At 41.0% G+C, this 15,111-nt stretch overlaps 1 protein-coding gene across 5 annotated transcripts in view; it reads left to right on the forward strand.

The window, feature by feature from the left end:
• Positions 1 to 15,111, forward strand: part of TTLL5 (tubulin tyrosine ligase like 5) — a 116,606-nt gene that overhangs the window by 83,423 nt on the left and 18,072 nt on the right. For 4 of the 5 annotated variants that reach the window (XM_056491945.1, XM_056491947.1, XM_056491946.1 and 1 more), the window contains 2 exons: positions 6,540 to 6,714; positions 13,826 to 14,046. In XM_056491945.1, coding sequence (XP_056347920.1) covers positions 6,540 to 6,714; positions 13,826 to 14,046 — 396 coding nt within the window. The remainder of the gene's footprint in view (positions 1 to 6,539; positions 6,715 to 13,825; positions 14,047 to 15,111) is intronic. The other variant, XR_008840556.1, reaches the window with a different exon arrangement.

The following is a 15,111-nucleotide window of genomic DNA, read 5'->3' on the forward strand; positions in this document are numbered from 1 at the left end:
CCATGTGTAAAGAGAAGAAAAAAAAGTGTTGTTTGTTTACCTACAAAGTATTCCCCAGGTCAGAGAGACTGACAGTATTTTGTAACAGGCATGAAGCCAAGGATGCTACTAGGGGCCCAACAAAAATTATCTCCACTGAAGGGTAAATATTTAATTTGATTTGTTGTGACTGATATGTTTAGTGCCTCTCATTGATAGTGCCAGCTAAATCCAGGAGTATCTGAGATAGGTTAGGCCTTTCCTGAAGAGGTTTTCCAGTGCTCCATAATCTCATTCTGCCCTTCCCCTCCTAGACTATCAGAAGGCTGTTTTGGTGCACCTCATTTCTAACCTAGCAGATTAGACACTTAACACTCATGACCTTGCCTCTGTATGGAGACCTAGGATGTAAAAGACAATTCCTGATCTGCATTGCCTTTGTTGTAAGAAAATACTTACGTTCCAAAACCCAGGTTTATCAATGACAAGGAAACAGCAAGAATAATTTTCAGAAGCTAGGGTGCAGGAAATAAATGATCCAGCAACATATGCCAGAAAAGAAGGAAGCCTGTGGACTATGATAGTAGTCGGAGAAAAAAGTGAAGGAGCAGGAAGGCAGTAGGCTTTCCTTGTATAGCTATTGTGCATGCACATCTGGAATAATAAAGTGGAAAAAGTTCACAGAAAAGCAAATGTGCAATCAAGGCCAGAAGGGACTGAGTTGAGGAAAAAGAAGGGAGCTAAGTGTGCCAAGGCTGGCTGAGCTCAGAGGAGGCATAGTTCTAGAAGTGAAGGTTTAGTCCTGAAATAAAAGAAATGTCTTATAATAGAACAGTGAAAATTTAAGTTTAATTGGGAATGTTAGGGGAAATTCTTGGTGCTGAATGCATACCTGGTTGTGGAGTTGTGCAGGTGAGTGTGGCACATGGACTCCTACAGGTCCTGCACCACAAGGAGATTAGCTGAATGCTTTTGCTCACATATTTGTTCCTGAGTAAATTCTTATAACAGTTCTCTCAGCTGAAAGAGGGAATTGTTAGAATAGCAGAGGGGACTCCTGACATTTGCTAGGTACTATGCATATTGAAATGTTCTGGAATGCTTGAATTGTGCCTCTGGTAGTTCTTACAGTTAACCTGTGAATGGATTTAAAAATTGTAGTTAGAGGCAGAAAACTTTTCATGTTTTTTGCCTAAACCAAATCAGTCCTAAGGTTTTGCACATGGATATTATACATCTTCTGGTTTTTTGTGATGCAAATATACTGATGGTAAGAGCCCCTACCTTTGTAGGTAAAAGTAGCTTTAGCTGCAGGGAAAAAGGGAAACTCAAGAACTGAGGCTGAAACTATTTCATGATGCCTCATCAATAATAGAGGAAAGTTTGATTGATAGTCTGTGGCAGAAACTTTCCTGCATCTCTACACCACATCTACCATGGGAGACTGTACTTTTCACTTTGAACTGGATTTGAACCCAAAAATGCAGTTCTGCAAGTTTATTGTGCCAATGCAGCCTTAACAAGCTGCGCATTAATTTTAAGAGCTTTTCCTTAGCTTCTCTTGAAGAGTACAAAAGTAGATTGCAGGTCAGGTGATGGCATCCTCATTTTATACAGGCCAGCTGCTTCCTGCCCCTTCCCTGTTTCCAAGTGCCTGTACCATGGTGAGTTCTGGACAGCTCCATGTGACTCAGATCTCCAAAATCCCAGGCTTAGCTCTTTTAGGAATATTCAAAATGCTTTGTTTGCCCCTGGTGTTTGTGAAAGTATTTTTCTTTACCTTTGTAGCACAGCTCATGCTATGTTGCAAAGCAGGAGGTTTTTAGAGGTTTGTGTGTTCCAGCAATCAGAGCTACAGTCCTTGATAAAATGTAAACTCTTGCTGACTGAACTGCACCGAAGTCAGTCTTTCATAGGCTGATAACAGCAGAGGCCAGGAGCAAACCATTCTCAAAGACTTGTTGCTCTGTTTTTCAGTTTTTGATTTATTGCTTTTGAAGCTGAGGGGACGGAAAGAGGAAGAAAGACAAAGAAAGGCCTCAAGGCAAGCGAGAGGCCCAAAACTCCTGCATCCCAGCCAGGACCCCAGCGTCCTGGGCTTCATCCCACTCTGTTTATCATTGCTCTGTAGCCAGCCCCAATCTAGGACCTATTGTTAGGGATGGAAGAAGCACATAGTATGCCAAAGAAAATGTTCTGTGTTTTTCTGAGTGCCTGAACATAAGTCAGCAGGATGCTGGGAGCTGCCACACTACACAAAATCATTAGTTACTATGCCAACTACTTTCTAGCAGCTGGTGCTCACCAAGGATTTGTACTGAAAACTTCCTAGATTTGTCACACTATCTGAATGCCCTGTGGGAAAGAAACTGCTGCCCAAGATTGTCTTACATTCTGTGGCAAGGTGGGAGCACTGATTATAAATGCACTGGGTTCCCTTATTGCCAGCAATGGCTCTTTTTCCTCCTTAGCTTCATCATTTACAGGAAAGGATGCAAAGTACTTCATTGTCAGCTTGTTTCCCTGTTTGATAGGAAAATAATTATTTTCTCAGTTTGCTAGACCTCCAGACATACTGATTCCTGCTGTGATCCTATCAGTTCACACAAACTAAGCAGGGTTAAACAGAGGAATATTCTTCATGAATGCTGAAACTTCATTTACACAATAATTTAAGCCTAGTTTGCACTGCCTTTCAATGGGATGAAGACACTTTTCTAAAGTGCCTGCTTAGTGAGTGATATATGGAGAGCACTAGCGTACTTCATGAATTGGTATTGTTGCCTGCCACACAGGAATTGCTATCAAGTAAGTGCCCAGCTGTGCCATTGGAAGAAGACTTCAGTTGAAATATAAATGTAAGCCTGATGTGTCATTCTTTTAGTACAGACTTGCTGTTTGTCCTATAGTTCTTTGTAACTATGAGATCCTCAGTGACTTGAGTTCTGGGGTCTGGTCTTGTCTACAGCTTCAGTCCTTGGAATTCCTTCAAATTCTTTTGAAATGGAAACAGAAGCCAGCTATGGAGGCTGGATTTCATAGAGGCTTTTTTTTTCTGTAACCAATGAAAACATTCAGTAACATTTTATTAGTGTTTAGTATTTTAGCACACTGACATTAGTTTCTAGTATAGGTGTAAGTAGCTGATTGCATAAAGGTTGCTTACATCAGAAAAGAGCTAATGAATTTGAAAAGGGAACTCGAGTAGAAAGGTAGTTGGGAAGCAGAAAACCTGCAGATTTATGTATTGTGTTTTAGTCCTTTTGGACTGGATCCCAATCATAATTGCATGGTGATTTGTTTCAAATGGTCTCACAAGCAAACCTGTATCTTCCATGGTACAAAAAGTGCAGAAGAGAGGTTTTATGCTGTCAGTGATTTGGAAGAGAGAATTCTGGCCCAGCCTTTATGAAAACTACAGTTGAAAGAAAAGAACACAGTGGGTTTCTTGCCAAAAACACTGAGCAGCCTGAAGAGCCGCTGGAAGGACAGAATCTTGCTTACAAAGGATGGGCCATAATGCCAAAGGCTGAGATTTCCTGTGCATAGTGAAGGCCTGAATCCTGGCCAGGTGTCTAAACTAAGCAACTCATAAATAATTCTGAGCAAGCTGTGAGAAGATTGCTCACAACCAGCCTGGCTGACAGTATGAAACCAAATCTTTTTTGGTGGCACAGGCAGGAATTTTTCTTTCCCATTTGCATGCGTGTGCATCTGTGCATAAATCTGTTGTCTATACATGTGAAGAAATGAATTTTCAATCATTAGTGTTCAAGCAATAATCCTGAATTGAAAACAAGTAGGTCTGTGAATACTGACTCTACAGTCCTCTTTTCCATTAGGTGTGGGAAGGCTTTTTCTGGTTATTTTTGGCTTTGCCTAAAACACTGTAAGTTTTGAGAAAGCTATTAATTCAGTTTGGGGTATTTATAAAGTCTCCCTAACAAGTGAACTCTTTAATATCCATTAAATTTGTGAGGTCCTCTACTGCTGTTTTGCAGCCTTCATTGTGGTACTGAACCTGTTGTAATTTCCTTAGGTAGAACTAGTTTTTGCTTCAGGGTGCAAAAGTGTTGTCATTCTTTAAATCATCCAAGAGGCAGAGAGTGAGAATAGGAGATGCTCTGTGACACATTCCCATAAGCATGGCAAATAGGCTGAGAGCTGGAGCATGTTTCTGGCAGCAGTGTATTGAGTCTCAGATCGTAAGCCTGTTCTGTACCAGGGCAAACATCACCATAGATTTAATGTCAGCACTTGGTAACATGTGATGTGGGGACTTTACAAAGCTGCAGATGACCTGTCTCTTTATGATAGTGACCCCAAGACTGGCAAATACATTGGCTTTCTGTTGTCAAGTATTGTGTGTTTATATTCTAGAAGGTTGAAGTTATGTTTTGCTACATAATGCATAAATGCAGAATAATGCATTTACTTTGATTTCTGTCTGTAAATAAAGAAAACCCATAGAAGCCAACAGAAACATATTCAATCCAGAAGGATTCTGCAGGCCATGAGGATAAAATCTGCTTAAGCAAGCAACAGGGTTTTCAATATAGTGTCTAGAATATTAGTAAGTTTGTTTTGTTGTGTTGTGGAGGGGGAAGGTATTGGAACAGCAGGGAGTTGTGTACAAGGCTGTGCTGCAAGAAAATCTTAGCCAAAGCTATGTGGTTTTGTGTGGTATTTTTAAATTTAGTTCTTCCTAAAGGTTTAATAATTAGTTTCAACAGTGGCTAATTTAAGCCAAGTTTACCTGGGCAATGTTATGTCCAGTATATTGGTTGAAACTGAAAAAGTGAGTTAAAGCAAGTTAGAAATTCAGTGAGAGAATTTGAGAGTTCATTGAATTGGACAAAGGTTGGAGAAAGGCTGCAATCTTGGTGCATTTTTAAAAGGTCAGACTTAAGTATTTGTAATTCCATAACAGTTAATCCTTTCCTAAATATCTCAAAACAAAAGAAATGAAAAATGGGGAAATGTTACTAAAATATTGCCATTTAGATAGTGGCCCACAATGTACAGCAGCCTGCAGTCATTGCACATTATCTCTGTGGCACAAAATCTGGCTATTGGCAGGTCCAGTTTTACTGGAGTTGTTGTTTATATCAGTTTTGTCTCCTCCATTTTGTCTTAGCTGTTACATTTTAGAAGTAATCACTCAATCCTGAGCTTCATAAACATTCTTTTGGATCAAACAATGAATTTTATGTATTGCAGGTTCTGAACTGGAGGTAGGTATGGAAGGAGTTGGAACAGATATTAGATTCTAGAATTTATAATATAACTTGAATGAATAGCTTAGAGAGTGCTTGAGCGAATTCTCTTATTTCTGAATATTTTAAGGATTTGCAATGACAAAGCTTTTGGGGGAAGGAGCAACACATTCAAGGCAAGCTGTGATATGTTTAAAGAATCAAGGTTGTAAGTTTTGGTAGGTTCCTGAAGCAAGGAGATTGCAGTTAACTCCCTTGCCAAAACCATGACCTACACTCCAAATCATGGTGTGAAAGACACCAATCATTTTGTACTTCCCAGTTACGTGTGATGTGGACAGGAAATATAAGGGAAGTCTGCCCTGGGAATCCAAAGGAAGTATTTGGAAGGAGTGGCTGAGAGAAGCATGTCAGAGATCAACGACACTTGGGAAGCTCAGGCATTGAGGCTGAAGGTTATATTAGCCAGAGTGTCAGGATTCAGTGGGTCATACAACATCTGTCGCCTGGGCACAGAATGTGTGAATTGCTGGGGCTTTGTAGCCTCTGCAGGACACCTCGTGGTCCTGTCAGTCTGCCACCTGCTCTCTGCAAAGCCCCTCAGCCTTGTGTAGAAGTGTGGTGGTGCTGCCTTCTCTCCAAGGCTTACAAACTTCAAAGCAAGCTAGTGAGCTCCTGTTGGTACTTATCATGTTGCAGGCCACAGCTGAACTCCTACCATGTAAGCCTGGGCTGTAAGAGCTCCTGTCTCTTTGCAGGAGGACTTGGTGTCCTCTGAGAAAAGCTTGCATTCCTCTGAGGATGAAAGAAATTAGCCTTTCTTGCTCCCCCGGGCCTTTGGGTTGTAACTGTATGGAGTCAGTATGTATCCTAGCTCCAACCTCACCCAACCAATCCTTTATCCTCTCTGGATGTTGTACTGCTTGTCTGTTTCTATTCCATTGTCACTGCAGCATGTATGTGCTTAGTGTAAGCTTTGTGTTACTGTATTAAAGCCTCTACAAATCCAAATGAATAATTATCTCATTAGTGATGGGAATCAGCTTTTCCCCCACTGCTATTCTGCTTGTCTTCAATGCTAATCAGCCACAGAAATATTCCAGTTCAGAGCTTTTATTCTCCTTTCCCTTTTTCTCCTCAAGAGAATGTCTAGCGATACAAGTCCCAGCCTGTATTCAAGAAAATGCACGTGGCACCTCTAGCAGGTGTTGGGCTTGCTAAAGTCACTTAATACAAATTCATAGCTGGCTAAATATTAAGAGACTTTTTGGAAGCAGCAGTGCCTTGTAGGCAGGAGTCCTTATATGCAGAGTGGTGAAAATATGATGGCTCTTCTTTCCTCAGGGCTCCAGAGAATCATCATTTTGCTGTAGAAGGAGAGATGGAGAACAGTCTCTACCAGGTTACACGGGGTCCTCTGGCACATCCCAGCTATCAGCTTCAGTTTGCTGTGCAGCAACTTCAGCAGCAGAAACTTCAGTCAAGACAGCTGTTGGAACAAAACCAAGCACGGCAACAGGTAACTAAAAAAATTCCTGCTTGGGATGTGGCAGTGCTGGCTGATTCTTAGATGTGCAGAATAAAACCAGAGACATATGGTGGAGGTTTTGTGAAGGAAGTAGCTCTTAAAGTGAGTTGCAACAAAACCAATATTACCTGCAGTGATTTTGATGGCATTTTGATACTGTGGTTCCCAATAGCTTCTTCCATTACATTGACATCTTAAGAGCTGGAGGAAATATGGAAAAGAGCTTGTGGATGACTCCTAGATGCCAGAGGTGGACCACTGTGTATGGTACAGTATTTCCATTCTGCTGGGAGAATCTTTCAAGGTTATAGTGATTTAATTGATACACTTGTTACCTTACATTGTTATTATGGAGAGAGAGAGATGTATTCTGAGTGATGTTCAAAATGCTTCCCTGCGAAAAGGAAGGAAGCCTTTGGGTGAGCAAACCTTCATTCAGAACAGCTTGGTCTCCAGTAGCAAGGAGCTGCTTGCAGCTGTTTGGCATGACTGGACTCCCATGAACAAACCTAACACACGTAGGTCTGGACACCCACTCTCCCTCCTGTGAAGCAGGTGAGTCATTAGTCAGGGTCTTTGAGAACAGGTTATAGGCAAATTACCCTCTTCCTTTTCTGGGAGCATCTTGAAGGAGAGACTCTTTTGTTTTTTGCTCCTTGCTCTCCTTCTTTCAAGGCCCTTACTTAGCCATGTAGTTTGCATCCTCAACTTCTGTCACCTACAGTCTCCTCACTCCCACTCCACACAGGAGGTCTTCCTTTCATCTCAGTTCACTGGGCTCTGGGTGGGCAATGTGGCTGCTTGTGAGCTCAGGAAAGGACCATAAACTGGCCTGTGCCTGTGAGGAGGCTGGAGCTGGCCATGCTGAGGGGCCTGGCTGAGCCCTCTTCTAACTGCTGACATTGAGCTGATGTTATTCTTGGCCTGGGGCAGAGCCATTACTCAGGAGTTTCTGTTAAAATGATTCTTTGTTAAACCTCCTCTCACCCCCACAACATCCCCCCTCCTTTCTCTCCCTCCCTTCTGCTTCTGAGCCAAGCATTTTGGAGTTGCTGTATTGAGGCTATTGCCATGCTGCACTGATTTTGATATTAATGAAGAAAAATACTTGCTGAACAGGGGGACTTTCAGACTTTCTGTCATGAATAAAATGTCACCTTAATAAAATTTTTGTCTCTTGGACACTTCCTGTCTAAGACATTGTATGAAGACAGCCATCCCTCCTCTTCCAGTCACAGTTGTATCAATGCCCACCATGCCTGTCATGGCACTACCCTTGTCTTCCCCTGCACCCTCTCTAGCTTTCTATCACTGACCTCTTCCTTCTGCTAGTTAGCTTTCCAGACTTCAAACCTTTAACTTGGCATTTCTAAGAACTGCCTCTCTTTTCTGCAGCTTATGCATTCTCTGATCTACATCGTCTCACTCACACTGCTTTGACTTGTGCACCACCCTTTCATGCTGACCCTCATTTGTCCTCCCTTTTTAGCTTGAGTTCATGTAGCTTATCCTAACCTGTGTGGCTTTACCACATTTGCTTGTCAATGTCACCTACCTATCTTCCATTGCCTGCTCTTTTGTTTCTCTTCCTTCCCATGTACTGAGATCTACTCCATGCTTTGTTCTCTTGCCTGCTACATTCATATTTGTCAGTCTCCCCTCAGCAAAAGAAATATATCCCCAAGACTGAAGGCCTGAGGATTTGAAAGAGTGTCATCATCTGTCTACTTTGGGGAATGCAGGCAGGATATCTCTGAGACTGTTTCATCTGATTGTTCAAGTTCTTGTTATGGTTAGAAGGCAGACTAGCCATTTGTCAATAGCTAAAGTACCTCTACTAATTAAGGTATCTTGAGGTACACCCTGAGTGTGGCATGGCTGTGCAACATGACTGGATGCCAGTCTTTCCTTCTGTCTCTGGCAAAGGGACTAGTTACATATATGACTATATATATGTGATCAAGTGAATGAGCACCATGATTAATAGCATAGCAAATTTTTGTCCTGTACATTAACCAGCTCAGTATGTTGGAGATGAGATGGATGCACTGGAAAGCAGGGGCTTTTCTAGTCAAGTATTTGTATCATAAGAGTCCCTCCATCTACCATGCAGTAGATTTATCTTCTAATGTGTGTTAACATGAAGGCTTCTTGTGTACTTTGTGCAGCACCCACTCTAGGTTGAGCACTTTCCAGACACGTAAGAATGATGATGATTTCTCCAGGCATTTAACAATCTGCGGAATATCAAATACTGTGTGGGTGGAGGAAGAGGAATAATAACGAACAGTTTTCACTTATTGTAGAAGCTAGTTCACACAGTGTAGTATGGTAGAAATAGACCTTTGATGCCAGAATAGGTACTTGATTACTTGGACAAAATGAAAAGCACCAATCTGACTGGATGAGAATCTAACAAACAAATAGGTGGAGTCATATGGGCCAGGAACAAACATAGTACGAACCTTGAGAAAAGTGAACAAAAATAGAAAAGGGGAAGAGTTTGAAAGTAGAGACAAAAAGCTGAAATCTGATATCAGTAAAATCAAGGAACAAGAATTACAAAATCAAACCAAAAGACAACAAAAACAGGCTTACAGCAGTATTTTTAATGTTTAAAGGAGACTTCATGTGACATGTTATGACCTAGATGTTATTATCACTGCTGCAGTTGGCAAGACAGTTAATATACCATCATTGTTTATTCTCTAATTGTTTCCTGTACTGGAAAGATGCCATTAGCTGTTAGGGAGGTTCCTTCTTTGTGTGGCTATGTTCTGTCTGCTTAGCCTAGCATCTACTGGGTTTAAAATTTTATGCCAAACATTTCACATGGGAAAAAAGCTAAATTAAAACAAGGGAAGTACAATTGTATGGTGGAATGATCACTGTCAGTCCTGCTTACATCAAAAAGGCTCATGTTAAATAAGACATGAATCATGTTAATGAGTTGTGTGGGCAGTTATGTGATCACATTTTCAAGCACAAGTTTAAGTAGATTTTATGCTGTAGAAGATTAGGCTAAATTAATCTTAAATAATTCTCCTCTCAGTCATTTGAAAATTGTATGTCCTGTGAAATATTCCTCATTTTATGAAGTTCAGCAAATTTTTGTCTTTTAATATTTGTGATTCTCTTCTGACATCCTTGCCATTTATTTAGATTTGACTTGGAAATGCTGAGTACTGTCAATAATATTCCTAGAACTATATTATTGCTGCCTGAGGATACAGGATGTCTTTGAATGCAGCCTCAAATTTCATTAAACTGTTTTCTAAACTGTTATATATGGAACTGCTGTCAGATTTGCAGTATCTTTTTTCCTTCAGTTTCTTGTTCATTCTTGTTTTCCAGCTTTCTCCCTCAGATTGTTTTCCCACTAAATGTGCTAACTGCCATTTTTCCTATTTGAGTCTTGTGATACTGATGAGTCAAAGTCTCTTCTGTAAGTAAAACAGAACAACCATTCTGAAAGCAGTAGTCTGAGCTGATTTATACCAGCTGAATTTTTGTCCCCATGTTTCTGATCCTGTCACTATTATTAGAATTATGGTAACGCCCAGATGTATTAACTGTCTTTCCAATACAATGATACAGCCCAATCCTTGCCCCAGAGACCTAGCAGTACCAAGAGAAATAAAACAGAAGGCACCAAATCAACTGAATATAGTGTATTTTTTTCTTGCTCTGAAGAATTTACCAAAGAGGATGTGGATCAGGACAGACTGTGCATACCATGAGCTTGTTCTCCCTTAATACCCCAAAATACTCTTCATAGTGCAGTTTAACACTGTGGGAGTTACTAGTACATTTTGAGCCTACTCTTTATCTCCAGTTTGTGAATTTTCAATTCAACCAATCAATGTATCAAAACTGCATTAGTATGTGTTCAAAACAATTTCTACTAAACAATTTATATGACTGGAAAGGTCTCCCAAGCCTATTAATTCTCTATACTCTTGTGATGTTATCTGAAACACAATTGCTTCTCTAAAAGTGGTGGGTTGTGTTTTTTTGGGTTTGCTTTTTTCTTTTTTTTTTTAAACTTAAAACTATGTTATTGTTTATTGCTTATAAACATCTCAGTTTACAGTGCCAGGAATTTGGAACATTTGCACAAATCTTTATGCAATACATGTGTGTATGCATCTGTCTGTCAGTTTTCAAACACTGCTGAGTCTCATCTTTTTCAGATTTGATGATCCAACTGAATGTGAATGACTGTGGGATAGAAATCTCACATACAGACTTCATTACAATTAAGAGCCATATATCTGGGAAGGGGGTTCAGCTACTGTTCCCACTAAGGCAAAGGCTGCAGTATGAGACCACTCCTAATTAGACAGCACAAAATCAACACAAGAATGCCCAGACCTGTGAAGGAAGGCATAACTTGGGGTATGCTTTATATTAGGTACTGTAAGACAGATTCACAGGAAATGAGCTTCATTACCTCCTCTGGTCACACAATGAACATGTTTTTGCTTGCAACATTTGTTCCATTACTGTGCTAGGGATGGGTGTTAGATACAGGGTTGGTAAGTGCCAGGAACATTCTTTCTGTTTTTGAAGATCATTAATATATCTGCTTTTCTTCAAAGTACTGTACTACCTCTCTGCTTTTAATCACTAATAGCCAAAACTTAGCTGCTGCTGACTAATACTCTTAGATGTTCATTGTCCTTACTGACAAGGTGTACACATTGAGATTTTCTAATTAAAATTTTTCTTTTTTTTGGTGCAGGTAATACTTTGTGTATGATGATGTTGTAGATGTTGTAGCAAGGAGATATTGTTTCAGTCTGTGGTGTGGGGAAAAATACTTTCTCTGTCAGTGCTAATTTTCTTAATGGGCAAGACAGAATTAATGCTGTTCCTCCTCCCCAGAAAATTTTGCACAAGAATTAACTCACTAATAATTTACAGAAATTTTAGCTAAAACATCTTACAGCTTTTTTAGTATTTTTCAGATTTGTAGCCCTAGAGACTTGTTAGGGTGGCAAATGTCTCCTCAACATCAAGTTAAATCTGCCAGCCTGGGAACTGTAATTGAAAGTTTTTCTCTTGAAGGAGCAGTAGTTGTAGGGTGCTACCTGCTTCAGGACTGCATCTGTCAGGGTTTGTCTAGGCTTCTCCCTAGACCCTTAGTCTTCAGAATCCTGAGTGATAAGGTCTGTCTCCTATGTTTTGGACGTGCTGAAAACTTCCAACCCTCCCTTTGTTTGGTCAGGCTGTGCTCTCCCCGGCTGTCCTCTTTATTTGCACAGAAGCTTCTCCTGGTTTCCTGTCCTGTCCCCATGGAGTTCACAGCAGGGCAGAGCTGTGATGCTTTGTAGCTGAATCCAGAAGCTGTGGTCCTTGTCAGATTCCAGTCTCCCCATCCTTGCCTGGAAGACAGCCAGAATCTCAGCACAGTGTGGAGACAAAGGCGTTTTCAGAAGTCTGTAACCCCCAAGAAAAACATCCATGACCTTTCTTTAGGCAGGTTTCAACACAGTTTTTGCCGATCAGACTTTGTTTGAGCATCCATGCTTGCTGTTTCTTCAGAGTCACAGACCTCCTTGCCAGTGCAAATTAACAGAGAAAAGGGTTATGACTGTATGCATTGTGGACTCCAGGATCTTAGTGATTTTACTCATGAGAAAAAGAACTTAAAGGAAAAATGCAGAATATCAAAAGAACTTATAGGAAAGGTAGAAAATATAATTTCACATTGAAATGTCACTGCTGAATAAGAAGTGAGTGCAGTGACTTGAGGGTCTCCATCCCAACCCTACTATATGTCAGGGTCTGAGATGCAAGAGACTAAACTGAGTTCCTTTTCAGTTTGTTTTTCCGGGAAGAGGTGGGATGTGACTGCTATTTTCCAGACTTCTGCACTTGTGCTAGCTTCCTTATTGAGCATCTGGAAGCTGCAATCAAGGTAGAGCTTCAGGGAAGGGAGAGGTTAAGGAGGATTGGTAGCTCAAGGGTGTCTTGTCAGTGAGCTCTAGTTAGGAAACAGGCCTGTTTTGGCTCCTGCACTTCCTTCTCTCCCTAGAGCTCTGCCTGTCAGAAACGCCTTCCCACACACCACTGCTCTGCCATTTGCCAGAGAATTGCGGGGGAGAGGGGCTTTTCCTGTCTGTGTGCTGAGACTCAGCCAGCTCTCAGACTGTGGTTTTCTCTGGAGCCTGGAGCCCATTTGCTGTGGCTTTGTGTATTCTCCACCCGAGGAGAAACTGAGGACAAACTCAGTGAGGGGCACTGCTCCCAGGGTCACAATGAGGGCTCAGCTCTTCCCCTTATCTCCTATCACTGGCCTCTAGATGGCAAATTAAAAGGTTACAGTATTGCCTCTGTGCTGGGAATCTGACTGACTTCGAGGAAAGACAAAGCAAGTTGCTCCTTCCTGAGGAGAGTTTAGCAGTCTGCAGAGCTCCCATAGAGGAATTATTCTCCACTGTCTGCTTTGCTAGGCATTGCTCAGTGCAGGTCCTTTTGTTCCCTGTGTCATATCTCCAACATGCCTACTCTCCCACATACTACAGGAACAGAAATATTTTCTGCTCCCTGATATTACTGGGGATTTAATTTTTGTCAGTGGTGGACTTAAAGTTCCTTTTTCAGAAATAGGTACCCTAGAGCTTTTCTGTTATTCCAAGCACCTACACAGTTAGACCAAATAAGTAGCATTGTATCATCTTCCCCATAATCTTACTCTTCCTAGAGCTATGTCTCAATCCTACCTCCCACATAAAGAATAATTTAGCAAGATAATGCAGAAAAGCAGTGTAATGAAATCTTTACTTCTTTGTGGATGGAAGCCCACTGCACGATTAGATTGAGGATTGGGCCTCTTGTTTTTAATCCAGAATAGTAGAATTCTGTGGCAGTAGTGAGGTTGTTTGCCTTCCTAGAAACTAGTCCTGGCTTCCAAGGGCATAAAATTCACCGACTTAACTCTTTATGTGTGGAACTTACCCTGGAGCCCTTGGTTTGCCTTTGCCAGGCAGATACTATCCCTCACAAAAATGTTACCCATCTCCATCAGCATTCTCAGAAATATTCACAGAGGTAATCACCAATTACTATGGGATTTTTTTTCTTTTTTTTTACCCAGGCTGTTTTTGCCAGCTACTCACAATCCGGCACCAGTCATATATCTTTGCCAGCTGGCTCTGATGCCCACAAGACATCAAGTGCCACTTCTAGTATTCAGAAGGCAGCCAGTTTGCACAAAGTGATGCCATCCCAGAGTACAGCTCCTCAGTTGGTTCCAAAGCCTCCAAGAAACCACAGACAGGCAGTGATCAGAAAGGCTGCAGCCCAGAGGATTTCCAAGTAAGTTTTATCTCTTCCATCCACAATAGGGAGTTGGCACTGGTTCCCCTGAAAATGAATATTGGAGAAGAAACTGTCTACATCTGACTCTGACAGACTTTTTGGCTCTGCTGTCCAGGATAAATCTCAGAATAATCTGGGGTGTGCATACTGAAATAAGCATTGCACTGTGTTGCAGTTGTGTGTTTCACAAGGCTGTGGAAGGTAACTGTAACATCATACAAAGGTAAGGACATAGGAACTGTCAGATTGATCCCACAGTATTCAGTATTCAGGATTCAGCAACCTAAGTACAGGTTGCTAGTGGCATTTGGGATGCCCAGGGCTATTCCACCTTACTTCCAGCTGCTTTTCCAGATGAGTACAGGTCTTCTGTAGATCTTGTGTTGTATCATGTGCAGTCCCATGCAGAAGCCTCAAATAGCTTGAGAGCACTAATTATGGTACATCTACATTTAGGCACATAAGTCACTCCCTCTGTCTAATCTTTGATGGTGACTAGAATCTGGTGGGTCAGGAGAGGGTGCCAATACAAAGCAACAAAGCAATTTGATACCTTTAACAACATAATCTGCCCCTGAGCCAAGTTTTCCCATAAATTCAACACACCATGTTGGATTTAGGCCTTCAAGCACAAGTGTTTATTTCATTTGAAATGTTTATATTGTGCCTGATGTAATGATAGCTTTTCTCATTAACTGTAGAAATCCTTCTTTTAATAAGCTTTTAGTTAAATAATGCTTGCTATTCTAAGGTAAATGGATGGATTTGACAGTTATCTTTAAAAACAAATGCCGTCTTTAAAAACAAACAAATATACTCACCATGAAATTTTGCTTACTGATTGTAAGTTTCCTTCCTTTCCTTTTCTTGGTATGTCTTCTGTTCTGTGCATTATGAGAAAATGTGAGCAAGACTTCTGGGTTTTTAGCTTCCTCAACTCTCTGTTTATCTCCTCTTAAATGGCAGAACTGCTTTAGTCTAAATCCTTCATCAGGTTTTTCCTCATATATCCTCAGACTTGTTTCATCCTGAAAAATTGATTTCATAACTTCCTTCCTTGTA

Source organism: Oenanthe melanoleuca, chromosome 5, assembly GCF_029582105.1.
Source record: "Oenanthe melanoleuca isolate GR-GAL-2019-014 chromosome 5, OMel1.0, whole genome shotgun sequence".
In the NCBI taxonomy this organism is placed as follows: domain Eukaryota; kingdom Metazoa; phylum Chordata; class Aves; order Passeriformes; family Muscicapidae; genus Oenanthe; species Oenanthe melanoleuca.